Source organism: Choloepus didactylus, chromosome 4, assembly GCF_015220235.1.
Source record: "Choloepus didactylus isolate mChoDid1 chromosome 4, mChoDid1.pri, whole genome shotgun sequence".
Taxonomy (NCBI): Eukaryota; Metazoa; Chordata; class Mammalia; order Pilosa; family Megalonychidae; genus Choloepus; species Choloepus didactylus.
In genome coordinates this window covers 124889093-124909920 of record NC_051310.1, presented here as the reverse complement: position 1 = coordinate 124909920, position 20828 = coordinate 124889093, and the positions used below count along the sequence as shown (strand labels likewise).

The window sequence follows — 20828 nt, the reverse complement described above, 5'->3', positions numbered from 1 at the left end:
ACAAGTTTACCTCAAGGGCTGACTTTGTTTCTTCCAAAGTTGGATAAGCAGTTTCTCCCATTAACACTGTGCCATTTTGGCTGCTTTCTGATATAGAGAAAAGATCAATTAAATTATTTCTTCATATAAAACACCTTGACTTTTTGATAGACTAGCTATAACTATAATCTGGGTAGATAAAATCTATTCCTAATTTGTTAAAGTGGATTTAATCAAATTTCACATATAATTATACTAGCCACCCTGCTACTGAAAAGAAGATCCTGTATTTCAAAGAAATTATTTTAAACTGTCAGGGTATAATTTTAAATACTGAACTGAACTCATTTAAGACCTGTTAAGAATTCAAATCAAAGCTAGTTTGACAAAGTAAATAAAACCTCTACCTTACAATGCCAAAGTACTTAATCCAAGGTGTGTGTAAAATCCATTAATATGGAAAATCCATTCTCAGATACCTAGTGTTACATTTCCTGAATTCTCAAAAGTTCATCCAACATTCCTAAAGGTACCACTACTCCAATGACAGTAAATGCTGGCTAACACAGAAATCGAAACTATTGCTTCAAATTATAAAAGTTTTACAATAAAAATAAACTATACAAAACAAAGACTCAAAGAACGTGGAAAACAAGATTTTATATGAATCTCCTCAAAGGGAAAACATACAAATAGAAAACTGTGTTCCCAATACTGTATTTTTGATGAAAGCAGCTATAAAATATTAACAAGTTTAAAATAATATTTAAACTATATAATAAACATATAAAATTTAAAGCATTAAAAAAGAACACATGCCAAATGTTAATAGCAACCATCTCCCAATAAAAGAATTAGAGGTGGTTTTAAATTTCTTTTGCTTATCATTATTGTTTCCTTCCACTCGCAGACATTTCTTACGTACTTTAACCTCTCTGAAAAACAGAAACACCATTTTCATGTCTTATACAGTTCCTAATAGATGATTAACTTAATTTGGCGATAACACTCCTTAACAAAGATGTACTTGGGTTTATATATGTGAATATATGCATTTCTTGGGAAAGACCACCCACAGTTTTCAGATTCTCAAAAGGACCTCTGAGGAAGAGGGGGCAAGATGGCGGCATAGGAGGTGTAGAATTTAGTTAGTCCTCTAGAGCAACTAGTAAATAGCCAGGAACAACTATTAAATAGTCTGGAACAACTGTTGGGGGACATCCACGACCAGACACAAATTGTATACCAGTCTGAATGGGTGCAACAACTGAGACTGCAACATAGAACTGTAAGTAAAGCTCCCCAAATTGCAGAGCTGGCACCCCTCCCCCACTGGTACAGCAGGCTGAATTGCAACACTTCCCTGTGGAAAAAAAGAAGCAGTCTATTGGAAGCAAGGGAAAGTAACTCAACCAAGCTCCAATTACAGTTTTAATTAACAAATCTGGACTAGTGAATAAGAGCACAGATAAACCCAGAGCAAGCAGGAAAGGAACCCTAAAGTCTCTTCCAGGAAAGAGGAGGCAGGACTGACAGAAAAAACTAATAACAGATACATAAAAACAGAAGGCTTCTGGAGATGGCTGAGCTCAGAATACTGGAAAAGGGCTGAGTCCCAAGCAAAGGAGCACATAGAACCAGGTACCAACTTTGGTCAACCAGCAAAACTGGGGGGCTGGGGACTAGATCTGAAAGGGGATTTCTTTCTTTTTCCTTTTTTTCTCCCATTCTAAGTAGCTCATTAGAGAAAACTTAAGGCATTTTCAATTGTCAGCACTAACCCAGGCAACGGTGGAGTTAAGAGAGTCAGACAAAGGAAGAAGTCAAGTTTAGGAGATTAACTCCCAGGAAAAGGAGGGTGGGGCCCAGCACAAGTGGCTGCCCTCCCACAGAGAATTCATACCCCAGGACCTTGGGGTGGCGTGGGGAACAGAAACAATTTAAGCTTGGCTTCTGACACCCTCAACCCCTGGCCAGGACAGGGTCCACTGAGAATTAAAGGCACCCCCACCTCTTTATAATAGTGGGGAGCTGTGAGCTGAAAAGCGCCACCTGCTAGGCAGGATAGGGAAAGCACAATCTACTGGCTCTGACAATCTACTGGGTCTCAACCTCAGGGAAACCTGATACTAATTACACCAGCCTGTCTGGTTTGGGAAAATCTGATTGAGGTAATCAAGGAAACCAGATGCACAGACAACAAAAAATTACAAGTCACAATAGGAAAGACGAAGATATGGCCCAAAGGAACAATCTTACACTTCAAGTGAGATACAGGAGTTGAGACAACTAATTAAAGATGTTCAAACAAATATGCTAAATCAAATAAACGAAGTGAAGGAAAATATGGCAAAATAGATGAAGGCTATAAAAAAGACACTGGGTGACCAAATGGCAGAACTTATTGGAATGAAAAGCACAAAAGAAGAGATGAAAAACAAAATGGAAACCTACAAGAGCAAATTTGAAGAGGCAGAAGAAAGGATTCATGAACTGGAGTACAGGATATCTGAAATCCTACACACAAAAGAACAGATAGGGAAAAGAATGGAAAAATATGAGCAACATCTTAGGGAATTGAATGATAAAATGAAGTGCATGAGTATACAGGTCAAGGGTGTCCCAGAAGGAAAAGAAAAGGGAAAAGGGGCAGAAACAATAATAGAGGAAATAATCACTGAAAATTTCCCATCTCTTATGAAAGACATAAAATTTCAGATCCAAGAAGCCCAGTGTACCCCAAACAGAATAGATCCAAATAGACCTACTCCAAGACACTTAACAGTCCGATTATCAAATGTCAAAGACAAAGAGTGAATTGTGAAAGCAGCAAAAGCGATCCATCACACACAAGGGATGCTCAATAAGACTATATGCAGATTTCTCAGCAGAAACCATGGAGGTGAGAAGGAACTGGTATGACATATTTAAGATACTGAAACAGAAAAACTGCCAACCAAGAATTCTGTATCTGGCAAACCTGTCCTTCAACAATGAGGGCAAGTTTAAAATATTTTCAGAAAAACAGACAATGAGAGAGTTTGTGAACAAGATACCTCCTCTACAAGAAATACTAAAGGAAGCACTACAGGCAGATAGGAAAAGACAGGAGAGAGAGGTTCGGAAAAGAATGCAGAAATGAAGGCTATCAGTAAAGTTAAAAAGAGAGAGAGAAAAAAATAAAAATAAGATATGACACATAAAATCCAAAAGACAAAATGGTAGAGAGTAGACATTACATGTGAAATTAGCCAGAAACAAAAGGACAAATACTGTGTGGTCTCACTAATATGAACTAACATTAATGAGCAAACCTTTAAAATTAAAGTTGAGAACACAGGTTATCAGGAGATAGAAAGAGGGTAGAAATCAGGCATTTGATGCTGAAGGAGTACAGCACGTTCAACAGGATTGGTATAGATCCAGAAATAGATAGCACAAGTACTCTAAATGAAGATGAGTATGAGTATGGGTGAAAAAGGAAGGCTAGGGGCATATATGATACCAGAAAGAAAGAAAGAGGATAAAGACTAGGACTGTATAACTTAGTGAAACCTAGAGTGCTCAATGATGGTGATTAAGTGTACTAATGTAAGAATGTTTGTACATGAGGGAGAACAAATGAATGTCAACATTGCAAGGTGTTGAGAACTGGATGGTATAAGGGGAAAAATGCAAACTAGAATTTACAGTTAACAGCAGCACTGTAATATGCTTTCATGAATCAAAACAAAGGCAATATAACCAAGCTAAATGTCTATAAGAGGGGGTAGTGGTGGTATATGACCTTTTCATTGTATTTTTTCTTCTCTTTTTATCTTCCTTTTTTTTTTTCTCCTCTTCCTCTTTCATTGCAGAAGAAATGGAAATGTCCACATATAGATTGTAGTGGTAAATGCATAATTATGTGATTATACCAGGAATCACTGATTGTTTACTTAGGATAGATTGTATGGTGTGTGAATAAAACTGTTTAAAAAATAAAACAGAGAGATACAAGTGCTGGAGAGAATGTGGAGAGAAGGATGTACCTATTCACTGTTGGTGGGGAAGTAGAATGGCACAGCCCATCTGGAGGGCAGTGTGGTGGTTCCACAGGACACTAAGTATGGAGTTGTCATATGGTCCTGCAACCCTGTTATTGGTTGTATAGTTGGAGGAACTGAGAGCGGGCACATGAGTGGACATTTGCACACTGGTGTTTATGGTGGTAGTATTCACAATTTGCAACGGATGGAGGTGGCCTAAGGGCAAATTGACTGATAAACAGAATAGTGACCTGTGGCATATACACACAATGGAATACTGAGTGGCATCAAGAAGGAATGAAATTGTGAGGTATGCAACTAGGTGAATAGATTGTGAGGACAGCTGTCTTTTCATTTCTGTCTTATTTCACTCAAACATTATAACACCTCACTAATATGGACTAACAATAATGTGCTAACTCATAACTGAATCTGAGAACATGGGTTATCAGGGGAATGCTTATGTCAAGTTTCCTAGACTGTAAGCTCTTACAGCAGTCACATCTATTCATGAGTTGTAACAGTTACTTCTAAATTCTGACACACCGAGCTGTTTGCATGTGACCTGGTCAGCCCTGGAGCTTTGGATGTCTGTGTGGCACTTGGGACTCAGAACCACAGTTCAGCAGCTGTGAGTGTCGGCATTGCCCCATGCAGCAACTGTTAAAGAGGCTGAAAAGGAGACCAGACTTCAATTGGAGATAGGAACGAAATGGACTTGGTTGAGATTGTGGAAGATCAGACTAAAGGGTACAGAATGGTATTAACTGTGTTTTAAAACTTCAGCTCCTGTGTGGGATCAAAGGAAGAGATGTTTATTTGGTGCAAAATCTGTATTGTCTGTAGAACACTATATAATTTAACTTGTACGGTAAGTTAATTCAAACATCATAATTACATGAAACCTTGAACAGGGAGTGAGATCTGGTTGGTTTGTACACTTAGCATTAAGCCCCAATATATTCCAGAGTAATTTGGATAGAGAATAAAAAGTATTTACAAAGCCCCCTTGAGGGACTGGGGAAAATGTGGAAATATTAAACTTCCCCACCTGGGGAATTCCTGATATTCTCGCAAGCATTAGGGACTACCAGTTTAGTAGACCAAGCCCTCGATCTTGGGGCTTGCCCTTATGAAGCCTGTTACTGCAAAGGAGAGGCTAAGCCTACTTAAAATTGTGCCTGAGAGTCACCCCCAGAGAACCTCCTTTGTTGCATAGATGTGGCCACTCTCTCTAAGCCAACTCAGCAGGTAAACTCACTGCCCTCCTTCCTACATGTGACGTGACTCCCAGGGGTGTAAATCTCCCTGGCAAGGTGGGACGTGACTCTTGGGGATGAGCCTGGGCCTGGCATTTTAAGATTGAGAAAGCCTTCTGGATCAAATGGGGGAAGAGAAATGAAACAAAAAAAAAAAGTTTCAGTGGTTGAAAGATTTCAAATGGAGTCGAGAGAGCATTCTGGAGGAAACTCCTATGTATTATACAGACATCCCTTTTCAGTTTTTAGTTTATTAGATAGAACAGCTAGAAGGAAATATCTGAAACTGTTGAACTGTAATCCAGTATCCTTGATTCTTGAAGACAATCCTATAACTATATAGCTTATACGGTGTGTCCGTGTGATTGTGAAAATCTTATGGCTCACACTCCCTTCACCCAGTGTATAGACAAATGAGTAGAAAAATGGGGACAAAAAGTAAATGAATAATAGGGGGGGAAGAGGGGTATGGGATGTTCTGGGTGTTCTTTTTATACTTTATTTCTATTTTTATTGTCTGGAGTAATGAAAATGATCAAAAATTGATTGTGGTGATGAATGCACAACTATATGATGATACTGTGAACAACTGTACACTTTGGATAACTGTATGGTATGTGAATATATTTCAGTAAAATTGCAGTTTTAAAAAAAAGGCTCTCTGACCAATAAAAGATGAGAATCAATGTTCAAATCAAAATAATAATCAACACAAAGGCTGAAAAACACTAATAGATATAATCTATTACATTTTTTTATCAAACACTTCCCACATTATATTCCTAAGGGGGAAATGTTCTGTTTAAATTTTAAGGCAATTTTTTTTTAAAGTTCAAGGACTTAAATATAACAATAAATAAGGCATTAATTATTTGGGAGTCAGTATTTCTCTATATACCTATATAACCTAGGTTTCAAATCCCACAGAAAGTAAAACATCGATGAAATACAGTAATCAAATACCATTTTACCACTACTAACCAGAGTACTCTAAAGCATGAGATGATCAATGGAGAAGAATTTAGTAAATCCATTATGATAAATTAATAATTACTAGTCTTAATCAACATTAATAATGAAAGTAAAAGTAAATTAAACTGCCAAAACAAATTCAAGTTAAATCAGATCACATAGTATTTGGTCACTGGTTACAAAGAGTACTTAGAGACCCAAATATATATTACTGTGAATCAACAAACCCCTGGGGCAGGTTGGTGCCACTGGGTTCTGCAGGCCTGCGCACCTAATCCACATTAAAATTCTAGTCCCTCAGTGACCTGTGCTGAGAGATCACTTAGATGAGCCAGAAAGACAGCCCACCTGGAAATAAGGCAAAATTCAATGTCACCCATACTACACACTATTAAAAAAAAACAATTGTTTAAACAACTTACCTCCCTGCTCTAATTCCAATACCTGTGGCTCCTCTTGCTCTAAAAATGAACATTCTGGAGTGAGTTCACGGCTGTCACTGGCTGCACCATGTTCAGAATTCACCATCTCTATATCAGACCCCTAGGGAAAAAGTGATAATTATCAAAAGCGTTGGCCTATCAGCTGCTCAAAGATTGATTTGACTGCATGAAGGTGCAGGTGCTGCCGTACTCTAAGGGAACAGTATCTATACTGATTAGCATTTGTTCATTTCAGTACATAAAAAGGCCTATGGCAAGGAAAAAAAAAGAATGGTGTCGCAGGTTTAGATTCTAAGTCAAGACAGCTCCAACATCAAATACTCTGATGAACACTCTATTTTAAGAGACTAAGCAATGAATCTGAATCCTAGAGGCTAAAAGTTTCCAACCCTAGCTATTTCTACTAATTTACTTCAACTTAACATTTGTGGAATTACTGGGAGCAAGGTACTATGCTAGTTGTAGGATATAAACAAACTCAAATCCAGAATTTAAACTTACAATCTATTCAGAGAACCAGGCCACACGGCAAATATTCCTTACTATGGCAACATATATGTAAAAAATGTTTAAGGGCATACATTAAAATAAAAGCATTAACTCAACAACAAAAAAGATAACCCAATTAAGAAAAAAGGGAAAAGGACTTGAATAGACATTTCTCCAAAGAAGATATAACAAATGACCAATATGCACATGAAGAGATGCTCAACATCATTGGCCATTAGGAAAATGCAAATAAAAACCACAATGAATACCGCTTCACAGCCATGAGGATGGATATTATTTAAAAAAAAAAAAAAAAAAAAAAAGACAAGTGATGGCACTGCTGATGGGAATGTAAACCAGTGCAACCACTGTGGAAAACAGTTTGGCAGTTCTTCAAAAGCTTAAACACAGAAGTATCATTAGACCCAGTAATTCTTAGGAATACACCCAAAAGAACTGAAAACAGGGACATTTCTTATATACCGATGGTTCATAACAGTATTACTCACAATAGCCAAAAAGTAGAAACAACTCAAGTGTCTATCAGCAGATGACAGGATAAACCAAATGTGGTACATACATAGAACGGAATACTTTTCAGTCATAAAAAGGAATTAAGTTTTGATACATGCTGCAATACTGCTGAGCCTTGAAAACATTATGCTACGTAAAATAAGCCAGACACAAAAGGACAAATATTATATGATGTCACTTATATAGAATAAGCAAATTCACAGACACAAAGTAGATCAGAGGTTATTAGGGACTGGAGTATGGGAGGAAATGGCAGTTACTGCTTAATGGGTAAAGAGTTTCTATTCTGGGTGATGAAAAAGTTTTAGTGATTGAAGGTAACGATGGCAGCACAACATCATAAAGTAATTAATGCCACTGAATTGTACACTCAAAATGGCAAGTTTTGTTATATGTTATCGTAATAAAAATTCTAATAAAAAATTTAAAAGTAAATTAAAAAATACAAGTATAAGGATAATGCAGTCTCCTTTCCTTATAAAATTTTAGACTATCCTTTATTCTGGGGTTGTCCCTACTATGATTTCAAACTGTCCTTTCTTTAGTAAAACAGTAGTGAGTAGAGATCTTAGGAGTTTGTCTTTTGCATGTCTTAACTGGCAAAATAAAGTTAACCACTAAAGTTGGTCCTGCCTCCCAATTTTTTATAGTTCACTGAACCAAGTTAACCAAATGTTTAAGCTCTTCTGATACATAACTCAAAACAGCAAAATTTAAAAAGAATTCATGGAAGGAGTGGCTTTTGAGTCATGCCCTAGAAAGAATTCTGAATGTAAGGCTTTGGTGTTGCCTTTAGAGGCAGGAGAATAGTAGAAGCAAAGATAAGGTAGGGGTCAGACTGGGAGTTGCACGGTAGACCAGTTAAGGCTTAACCCACAATGGGGCAATGGGAAAGGCAAAGAAAACAAGAGACATTAGCTAGAAAGAATAGAACTTGGTAATTAGTTATGGAGGAAGAGGGATGAAAGTATAAAGATGACCTAACTCTGTGAGAGGATGTCTCTAATTCAGAAAACCCGCCAAATGACACACTTGGCTAAGTGCCAGAGAAATTTTCTGTCTTGCTCCTATACTATTAATTATCCTTAAAGGAGAAAAAGTTGCTACAGGAGTTGATCTAAACTTTGTAGAAAACAGGCTAAAAACAGAAAAGTCATCTATGATTTAGGAAAAAAAACACCTCAATCTCAACTCCTATAGCTGCTATTAAATTCTGAATATTTCAGGCAGAAAAAGCTATCACATTTTTCAGCTAATGTTGTTTTCTAGAACATGATAAATTTTCTGAACAAATTATGAAAGTAATTCCCAAATGATACCATTTAAAATTTTTATTGAGGAAGGAAAGCAAGTAAGGTTTAACAGATCCTAAAAACAAATAGGACAACTATAGATAAATCAGTAACAACTTAGAACAGGTATAAATAACTTTTATAGTTTATCTTTTCTGTTCTTCAGTATTTTATGTCATTTCTATAATGAACATACATTACCCATGTAAGAAAATAAACTAATGTTTATTTTGGATTAATTCTGTAGCATCGTTCTTCCGTAATGAAATTGATTTTGTGATAGGGCTTTAGCCATAGTCCTTTTCCTGTCTAGTTCTTCTGACAAGACAACATAACAATGTAATGTAAGTGGAACTCTTTCTGGCCTGTTCAAATCAAGGCTCCGCTGTTTTCTAGTTATGTAATACTGCCCAAACTACTTAACCTCTTGAAAATTCCATTTTCTCAACTGTAAAATAAGAATAAAAACCATCTCTACCAGAGGGTTGTTTTTAAAATTATATGAGACTATAGGTAAAGGATAGGGCCTAACCTATAATAAACCTTCACGGAATATTTGTCCAACGTCTCAAAGCTGGGGAAAGCAATATAAAATAATGTAGAAGATGCTGACTCATTAAGTTTTGAACAGTTAAATGTAATGTGGGTAGGTGAATGTCTGAACTATAGAAAATGGAACTTTATGCTTAAATGTAAGAAAATATTGACCTTCAAAGAACTCACATTTCATGAGTGCTAAACACTGTAACACTACATTATAAGAAGTGTTAAATAACATACCTCATGATTGATGACAGTCCAACCACAAGAAGAATCACTATCACTGGAATTTTCAGACATTTTTCAGGTATCTACAAACACAAGAACATATTGACATATGGAACACATTTTTAAAAACTTTATGAACTGCAATGGGAAGCACTACATGTGATACAAAGTATGAAAAGTGGCTTCACTGCCTTCCAGGTGAAACTAAGACAACCCACCCACAGGTTTACCATATAAGATATATGATTACATAACATGTATGAACAAATAGATCCAAACTTCTAAGACAGGAGATCTTCCCAAGCTCAGTCTGGACAGTTGTACTACTGGAATGAAAAAGAAAGTTGGGTCTGAAAGAAAATGTAGGTGTTGACCAGGCAAAGCTAAGGGAAAAGGAGAACCAAAATTGACTGTGTGAGTAAGTCAAGGGTTGGGGAAATGGCAAATGAGGGAGAGTCGGCAAGAGTAAAGGCCTGTGTTTTCAAGGAACAGTAGGGTGTGAAGAGCATGGCTGAAGAAGCAGGAGGAAATTCTCATGCCAACCAAAAGGAAGTCTATCTGGCAACATGAAGCAATTTAAGTTTTTCAAAGAGGGAAGAAGCATGATATGGTCAGTTTTTATGAAAATAACCATGTCAGCAATATCTCAGTTGGATTACAGCAGAATAGATCAGAGATTGGTTAGAAACCTGTGACCATTAACAATAACCTAGACTCAAGTCCTAAACCAGCATACACTAATGCATATGCCTTTGTTCTCCCCTCTCTATTTGAATCTCCTACTTAAACTTCAAAATGAAGCTCATTGGGAGGTGGGGCAAGATGGCAGACTGTTGAGCTGTAAGTTTTAGTTACTCCTCCAGGAAAGTAGGTAAAAAGCCAGGAACTGCGTGGACTGGACACCACAGAGCAATCTGTCTTTGGGCATACTTCATACAACACTCATGAAAACGTGGAACTGCTGAGATCAGCGAAATCTGTAAGTTTTTGCGGCCAGGGGACCCGCGCCCCTCCCTGCCAGGCTCAGTCCCGGGGGAGGAGGGGCTGTCAGCTCCGGGAAGGAGAAGGGAGAACTGCAGTGGCTGCTCTTATCGGAAACTCATTCTACTGATTCAAACTCCAACCATAGATAGACTGAGACCAGACACCAGAGACTCTGAGAGCAGCCAGCCCAGCAGAGAGGAGACAGGCATAGAAAAAAAACAATACGAAAAACTCCAAAATAAAAGCAGAGGATTTTTGGAGTTCTGGTGAACACAGAAAGGGGAAGGGCGGAGCTCAGGCCTTGAGGCGCATATGCAAATCCCGAAGCAAAGCTGATCTCTCTGCCCTGTGGACCTTTCCTTAATGGCCCTGGTTGCTTTGTCTATTAGCATTTGAATAACCCATTAGATCTCTGAGGAGGGCTGTTTTGTTTGTTTTTTTTTTTTTTTTTTAAATCCTTTTTTCTTTTTCTAAAACAATTACTCTAAGAAGCCCAATACAGAAAGCTTCAAATAATTGCAATTTGGGCACATCAAGTCAAGAGCAGAACTAAGAGAGCTCTGAGACAAAAGGCAATAATCCAGTGGCTGAGAAAATTCACTAAACAACACAACTTCCCAAGAAAAGGGGGGTGTCCGCTCACAGCCACCATCCTGGTGGACAGGAAACACTCCTGCCCATCGCCAGCCCCATAGCCCAGAGCTGCCCCAGACAACCCAGTGTGACGGAAGTGCTTCAAATAACAGGCACACACCACAAAACTGGGCGTGGACATTAGCCTTCCCTGCAACCTCAGCTGAATGTCCCAGAGCTGGGAAGGTGGAGCAGTGTGAATTAACAAAGCCCCATTCAGCCATCATTTCAGCAGACTGGGAGCCTCCCTACACAGCCCAGCAGCCCAGAACTGCCCTGGGGGGACGGCACTCACCTGTGACATAGCACAGTCATCCCTCAACAGAGGACCCGGGGTGCACAGCCTGGAAGAGGGGCCCACTTGCAAGTCTCAGGAGCCATACGCCAATACCAAAGACTTGTGGGTCAGTGGCAGAGACAAACTGTGGCAGGACTGAACTGAAGGATTAGACTATTGCAGCAGCTTTAAAACTCTAGGATCATCAGGGAGATTTGATTGTTAGGGCCACCCCCCCTCCCCGACTGCCCAGAAACACGCCCCACATACAGGGCAGGCAACACCAACGACACACGCAAGCTTGGTACACCAATTGGACCCCACAAGACTCCCTCCCCCACTCACCAAAAAGGCTAAGCAGGGGAGAACTGGCTTGTGGAGAACAGGTGGCTCGTGGACGCCACCTGCTGGTTAGTTAGAGAAAGTGTACTCCACGAAGCTATAGATCTGATAAATTAGAGATAAGGACTTCAATAGGTCTACAAACCCTAAAAGAACCCTATCAAGTTCAGCAAATGCCACGAGGCCAAAAACAACAGAAAATTATAAAGCATATGAAAAAACCAGACGATATGGATAACCCAAGCCCAAGGACCCAAATCAAAAGACCAGAAGAGACACAGCACCTAGAGCAGCTACTCAAAGAACTAAAGATGAACAATGAGACCATAGTACGGGATATGAAGGAAATCAAGAAGACCCTAGAAGAGCATAAAGAAGACATTGCAAGACTAAATAAAAAAATGGATGATCTTATGGAAACTAAAGAAACTGTTGACCAAATTAAAAAGATTCTGGACACTCATAGTACAAGACTAGAGGAAGTTGAACAACGAATCAGTGACCTCGAAGATGACAGACTGGAAAATGAAAGCATAAAAGAAAGAATGGGGAAAAAAATTGAAAAACTCGAAATGGACTTCAGGGATATGATAGATAATATGAAATGTCCAAATATAAGACTCATTGGTGTCCCAGAAGGGGAAGAAAAGGGTAAAGGTCTAGGAAGAGTATTCAAAGAAATTGTTGGGTAAAACTTCCCAAATCTTCTAAACAACATAAATACACAAATCATAAATGCTCAGCGAACTCCAAATAGAATAAATCGAAATAAACCCACTCCGAGACATATACTGATCACACTGTCAAACACAGAAGAGAAGGAGCAAGTTCTGAAAGCAGCAAGAGAAAAGCAATTCACCACATACAAAGGAAACAGCATAAGACTAAGTAGTGACTACTCAGCAGCCACCATGGAGGCGAGAAGGCAGTGGCACGATATATTTAAAATTCTGAGTGAGAGGAATTTCCAGCCAAGAATACTTTATCCAGCAAAGCTCTCCTTCAAATTTGAGGGAGAGCTTAAATTTTTCACAGACAAAGAAATGCTGAGAGAATTTGCTAACAAGAGACCTGCCCTACTGGAGATACTAAAGGGAGCCCTACAGACAGAGAAACAAAGACAGGACAGAGAGACTTGGAGAAAGGTTCAGTACTAAAGAGATTCGGTATGGGTACAATAAAGGATATTAATAGAGAGAGGGAAAAATATGGCAAACATAAACCAAAGGATAAGATGGCCGATTCAAGAAATGCCTTCACGGTTTTAACGTTGAATGTAAATGGATTAAACTCCCCAATTAAAAGATATAGATTCGCAGAATGGATCAAAAAAAATGAACCATCAATATGGTGCATACAAGAGACTCATCTTAGACACAGGGACACAAAGAAACTGAAAGTGAAAGGATGGAAAAAAATATTTCATGCAAGCTACAGCCAAAAGAAAGCAGGTGTAGCAATATTAATCTCAGATAAAATAGACTTCAAATGCAGGGATGTTCTGAGAGACAAAGAAGGCCACTACATACTAATAAAAGGGGCAATTCAGCAAGAAGAAATAACAATCGTAAATGTCTATGCACCCAATCAAGGTGCCACAAAATACATGAGAGAAACACTGGCAAAACTAAAGGAAGCAATTGATGTTTCCACAATAATTGTGGGAGACTTCAACACATCACTCTCTCCTATAGATAGATCAACCAGACAGAAGACCAATAAGGAAATTGAAAACCTAAACAATCTGATAAATGAATTAGATTTAACAGACATCTACAGGACATTACATCCCAAATCACCAGGATACACATACTTTTCTAGTGCTCACGGAACTTTCTCCAGAATAGATCATATGCTGGGACATAAAACAAGCCTCAATAAATTTAAAAAGATTGAAATTATTCAAAGCACATTCTCTGACCACAATGGAATACAATTAGAAGTCAATAACCATCAGAGACTTAGAAAATTCACAAATACCTGGAGGTTAAACAACACACTCCTAAACAATCAGTGGGTTAACGAAGAAATAGCAAGAGAAATTGCTAAATATATAGAGACGAATGAAAATGAGAACACAACATACCAAAACCTATGGGATGCAGCAAAAGCAGTGCTAAGGGGGAAATTTATAGCACTAAACGCATATATTAAAAAGGAAGAAAGAGCCAAAATCAAAGAACTAATGGATCAACTGAAGAACCTAGAAAATGAAGAGCAAACCAATCCTAAACCAAGTACAAGAAAAGAAATAACAAGGATTAAAGCAGAAATAAATGACATAGAGAACAAAAAAACAACAGAGAGGATAAATATCACCAAAAGTTGGTTCTTTGAGAAGATCAACAAGATTGACAAGCCCCTAGCTAGACTGACAAAATCAAAAAGAGACAAGACCCATATAAACAAAATAATGAATGAAAAAGGTGACATAACTGCAGATCCTGAAGAAATTAAAAAAATTATAAAAGGATATTATGAACAACTGTATGGCAACAAACTGGATAATGTAGAAGAAATGGACAATTTCCTGGAAACATATGAACAACCTAGACTGACCAGAGAAGAAATAGAAGACCTCAACCAACCCATCCCAAGCAAAGAGATCCAATCAGTCATCAAAAATCTTCCCACAAATAAATGCCCAGGGCCAGATGGCTTCACAGGGGAATTCTACCAAACTTTCCAGAAAGAACTGACACCAATCTTACTCAAACTCTTTCAAAACATTGAAAAAAATGGAACACTACCTAACTCATTTTATGAAGCTAACATCAATCTAATACCAAAACCAGGCAAAGATGCTACAAAAAAGGAAAACTACCGGCCAATCTCCCTAATGAATATAGATGCAAAAATCCTCAACAAAATACTTGCAAATCGAATCCAAAGACACATTAAAAAATCATACACCATGACCTTGTGGGGTTCATTCCAGGCATGCAAGGATGGTTCAACATAAGAAAAACAATCAATGTATTACAACACATTAAAAACTCGAAAGGGAAAAATCAATTGATCATCTCAATAGATGCTGAAAAAGCATTTGACAAAATCCAACATCCCTTTTTGATAAAAACACTTCAAAAGGTAGGAATGGAAGGAAACTTCCTCAACATGATAAAGAGCATATATGAAAAACCCACAGCCAGCATAGTACTCAATGGTGAGAGACTGAAAGCCTTCCCTCTAAGATCAGGAACAAGACAAGGATGCCCGCTGTCACCACTGTTATTCAACATTGTGCTGGAAGTGCTAGCCAGGGCAATCCGGCAAGACAAAGAAATAAAAGGCATCCAAATTGGAAAAGAAGAAGTAAAACTCTCATTGTTTGCAGATGATATGATCTTATATCTAGAAAACCCTGAGAAATCGACGATACAGCTACTAGAGCTAATAAACAAATTTAGCAAAGTAACGGGATACAAGGTTAATGCACATAAGTCAGTAATGTTTCTATATGCTAGAAATGAACAAACTGAAGAGACACTCAAGAAAAAGATACCATTTTCAATAGCAACTAAAAAAATCAAGTACCTAGGAATAAACTTAACCAAAGATGTAAAAGACCTATACAAAGAAAACTACATAACTCTACTAAAAGAAATAGAAGGGGACCTTAAAAGATGGAAATATTCCATGTTCATGGATAGGAAGGCTAAATGTCATTAAGATGTCAATTCTACCCAAACTCATCTACAGATTCAATGCAATCCCAATCAAAATTCCAACAACCTACTTTGCAGACTTGGAAAAGCTAGTTATCAAATTTATTTGGAAAGGGAAGATGCCTCGAATTGCTAAAGACACTCTAAAAAAGAAAAACGAAGTGGGAGGACTTACACTCCCTGACTTTGAAGCTTATTATAAAGCCACAGTTGCCAAAACAGCATGGTACTGGCACAAAGATAAACATATAGATCAATGGAATCTAATTGAGAATTCAGAGATAGACCCTCAGATCTATGGCCGACTGATCTTTGATAAGGCCCCCAAAGTCACCGAACTCAGCCATAATGGTCTTTTCAACAAATGGGGCTGGGAGAGTTGGATATCCATATCCAAAAGAATGAAAGAGGACCCCTACCTCACCCCCTACACAAAAATTAACTCAAAATGGACCAAAGATCTCAATATAAAAGAAAGTACCATAAAACTCCTAGAAGATAATGTAGGAAAACATCTTCAAGACCTTGTATTAGGAGGCCACTTCCTAGACTTTACACCCAAAGCACAAGCAACAAAAGAGAAAATAGATAAATGGGAACTCCTCAAGCTTAGAAGTTTCTGTACCTCAAAGGAATTTCTCAAAAAGGTAAAGAGGCAGCCAACTCAATGGGAAAAAATTTTTGGAAACCATGTATCTGACAAAAGACTGATATCTTGCATATACAAAGAAATCCTACAACTCAATGACAATAGTACAGACAGCCCAATTATAAAATGGGCAAAAGATATGAAAAGACAGTTCTCTGAAGAGGAAATACAAATGGCCAAGAAACATATGAAAAAATGTTCAGCTTCACTAGCTATTAGAGAGATGCAAATTAAGACCACAATGAGATACCATCTAACACCGGTTAGAATGGCTGCCATTAAACAAACAGGAAACTACAAATGCTGGAGGGGATGTGGAGAAATTGGAACTCTTATTCATTGTTGGTGGGACTGTATAATGGTTCAGCCACTCTGGAAGTCAGTCTGGCGGTTCCTTAGAAAACTAGATATAGAGCTACCATTCGATCCAGCGACTGCACTTCTCGGTATATACCCGGAAGATCGGAAAGCAGTGACACGAACAGATATCTGCACGCCAATGTTCATAGCAGCATTATTCACAATTGCCAAGAGATGGAAACAACCCAAATGTCCTTCAACAGATGAGTGGATAAATAAAATGTGGTATATACATACGATGGAATACTACGCGGCAGTAAGAAGGAACGATCTGGTGAAACATATGACAACATGGATGAACCTTGAAGACATAATGCTGAGCGAAATAAGCCAGGCACAAAAAGAGAAATATTATATGCTACCACTAATGTGAACTTTGAAAAATGTAAAACAAATGGTTTATAATGTAGAATGTAGGGGAACTAGCAGTAGAGAGCAATTAAGGAATGGGGAACAATAATCCAAGAAGAACAGATAAGCTATTTAACGTTCTGGGGATGCCCAGAAATGACTATGGTCTGTTAATTTCTGATGGATGTAGTAGGAACAAGTTCACTGAAATGTTGCTATATTATGTAACTTTCTTGGGGTAAAGTAGGAACATGTTGGAAGTTAAGCAGTTATCTTAGGTTAGTTGTCTTTTTCTTCCTCCCTTGTTATGGTCTCTTTGAAATGTTCTTTTATTGTATGTTTGTTTTCTTTTTAACTTTTTTTTCATACAGTTGATTTAAAAAAGAAGGGAAAGTTAAAAAAAAGAAAAAAAGAAAAAAGACAAACAAGGAAAAAAAAAAAAAAGATGTAGTGCCCCCTTGAGGAGCCTGTGGAGAATGCAGGGGTATTCGCCTACCCCACCTCCATGGTTGCTAACATGACCACAGACATAGGGGACTGGTGGTTTGATGGGTTGAGCCCTCTACCATAAGTTTTACCCTTGGGAAGACGGTTGCTGCAAAGGAGAGGCTAGGCCTCCCTGTATTTGTGCCTAAGAGTCTCCTCCTGAATGCCTCTTTGTTGCTCAGATGTGGCCCTCTCTCTCTGGCTAAGCCAACTTGAAAGGTGAAATCACTGCCCTCCCCCCTACGTGGGATCAGACACCCAGGGAAGTGAATCTCCCTGGCAACGTGGAATATGACTCCCGGGGAGGAATGCAGACCCGGCATCGTGGGATGGAGAACATCTTCTTGACCAAAAGGGGGATGTGAAAGGAAATGAAATAAGCTTCAGTGGCAGAGAGATTCCAAAACGAGCCAAGAAATCACTCTGGTGGGCACTCTTACGCACACTTTAGACAACCTTTTTTAGGTTCTAAAGAATTGGGGTAGCTGGGGGTGGATACCTGAAACTATTAAACTACAACCCAGAACCCATGAATCTCGAAGACAGTTGTATAAAAATGTAGCTTATGAGGGGTGACAGTGGGATTGGGAATGCCATAAGGACCAAACTCCACTTTGTCTAGTTTATGGATGGATGAGTAGAAAAATAGGGGAAGGAAACAAACAGACAAAGGTACCCAGTGTTCTTTTTTACTTCAATTGCTCTTTTTCACTCTAATTATTATTCTTGTTATTTTTGTGTGTGTGCTAATGAAGGTGTCAGGGATTGATTTAGGTGATGAATGTACAACTATGTAATGGTACTGTGAACAATCGAAAGTACAATTTGTTTTGTATGACTGCGTGGTATGTGAATATATCTCAATAAAATGATGATTAAAAAAAATCATCATAAGAAAATTAAAAAAAAAATGTGTTATAATAAAATTTGTTGTTTGGATAATAGCAAAATAAGTTCAATATTTAAAAATTGATGTTTCTAGTTTTTATGCTGAAATAATCTCAAATTTACAGAAAGCTTGTAAGAATTGTACAAAGAACTTCTGTATATTCTTTACCCAGATTCACCAATTATTAATATTTTGCCACATTTGTTTTGTTAATCTATCTCTCCATATATTTTAATTAATTTATTGTATAATTATTAAATAAAATTTATTTATTGAGGCATATAAAAAAAAATGAAGCTCATTAAAAAAAATGGTGTCTTACTTTGTTTTATACATCTAAATCTTAAAAATGCATCTATTATTGCATATATGCTGTGATGAACACATTAGATCCAAGCTGATGGCTGGTGTTCTAAGAGAACTCTACTGAAGACAATTAATGGAACCAGTTCTGAAATGAGGAAAACAGGGTAAAAATATAGATCTGAATCATCCATTAGTGATTCTTCAACTCTGAGAATACATTACAGAAAAGAATATTAATAGTAAATTAATATTTCAAAAATAAAAATAAGATATAAAGAGGTACTTAGTCACTACCTTAACTATATGAAAATCAGCATGTTTTCAGATAAATCACTCAAAATTTGAAATAAGACAAAGATAATTATGTGATTTTTAATGTCATGTTAGAGCATTTCCTAATAATTCCAGCTGAGGTCATCTCATTGACTGATTTACCATTTACAATTGATTAGAGCTCAACTGATTTAAAAGTAAATATACAGAAAACTGTTAGAATAAAACAAAATTTTTTCTGTCTAGTAAAGAAGTTTATCCCGGAGATTACATATAGTTTGAAAACACAGAATATTAACCAATTCTGTCTTAACTTAGCAATCTTACCTTAGCATTCCTTATTAAACAGACTATATATATCCCAATATCTCATTAAACCAGCTTCATATAATTCAGATGGTTCACATGAGATTAAAAAATACTTTTTGATATATGCTCACTGTCCTTTGTATGACCATTATGTGGTTTTTTTTTAACAATTTGAGATTACACATTAACACAAAGTACAGAAAGACTGAACAATTAAATCTGCAGAAGGAATGGGGAATGATCAAAGGAGGCTTTATAAATGAGGTTGCAAACTCCACAGCATGTTTTTAAATTGAATTAGTTGTCAAAATTTAAAAATTGAGAGATATTACATAAAGAGAAAGCTTTCTGATTCTGAGAAAAAAAAAAAATCAGAATATCTGAACACATTAAAAGGATTCCCCAAGAAGGAAAGGGAAAAGCATTACACAGTGAGAAATAGTAAGAACAAAGGCAGAGTTTGGAGTGATAGAAACATTTTGGTAATTGATGGTGGTGATGATAGCACAACACTGTGAATGTAATTAACACCATGAATTGTATACTTGAAAGTGATTAAAATGAGAAATGCTGTATTTTATACAAGTTACCACTACAAAATTTTTAAAAGAAAAAGAAAACAGCAAAGGCAGAAAAATATTAAAGAATGTGAAAGTTCTAAGAAAGACAATCTGGCATCAGTCTAGCGTACAAAGAATTTTAGCCTAGAACACCCATGATCAGATTTGAATTTTTAAAAGCATATATATTAAGATGGGGAAGCAACTAAAGGGCTTTAGACCTGTGGGGTGAAGGACTGATCAGGGAAATTAAAATCTCCTACTCCTCTATTCAATTCCCCTAAAATTAGACTTGGTTTTCTCTTAAGTTTGGGACTTTACATATTCTCTCATCAGTTCCCCAGCAGCCTTACCTCAACTCCAAACTCCAGTGCCCATCCTTCATATCTCAACTAATGGATCACTTCCTTTGTGAACCATTCCCTGACCCCATGCCCAAAGACGAGCATTTTCCCTAATCTTAATACTTAAATTAGAAGTGCCATGCTGTAATTGCTTATTTACCCACCTATTATGTACTCCCAACTCACAACATAGTGTTTCACACATAATATGCAGTCAGTTAAGAAGAAAAGTAAAAAGATTTCTGGGTGAAAATAAAGTTATTGACACAAATCTAAACTGTTCCTCAAGGAACTCAAAATTCTGGAAAGATTCATGAGGTTCCTCTACCATTATTTTGATCATAGGTAAATGCATAACGGTTTTAGGCATTTTAAAGGCTTTACTAATAATATACAAATAAGCAGAATCTATGAGAAAGTTCCAAAGGTAAAAGACTGTACAAAGTTATAGCACTAAGTACCTTGTGAAGACAGTAACTTGAAGTTCCCTTTTCTAGATGCATGCTTCCTTTTTTTCCTTCAGGACAGTTTCTTTACGCAAATCTTCAGTCCTATATTTTCAATTGCTTTCTAGATGTCAACATGTAGGTTTCTCAGCATTTCAAACACAACATCTACAAAACTGAAATCATC

The 20828-nt window shown here is 37.3% G+C and overlaps 1 protein-coding gene across 6 annotated transcripts in view; it reads right to left on the bottom strand.

Annotated features, from left to right (window-relative positions):
• CCPG1 (cell cycle progression 1) overlaps positions 1-20828 on the bottom strand; it is an 80294-nt gene that overhangs the window by 22119 nt on the left and 37347 nt on the right. For 5 of the 6 annotated variants that reach the window (XM_037833887.1, XM_037833891.1, XM_037833892.1 and 2 more), the window contains 3 exons: positions 9777-9847; positions 6661-6781; positions 11-87 (listed from right to left, as the gene is read on the bottom strand). In XM_037833887.1, the coding sequence (XP_037689815.1) occupies positions 11-87; positions 6661-6781; positions 9777-9836 (258 nt within the window). In that variant the 5' untranslated portion in view covers positions 9837-9847. Of the gene's footprint in view, positions 1-10; positions 88-6660; positions 6782-9776; positions 9848-20656; positions 20719-20828 lie in introns of those variants that run through there. The other variant, XM_037833890.1, reaches the window with a different exon arrangement.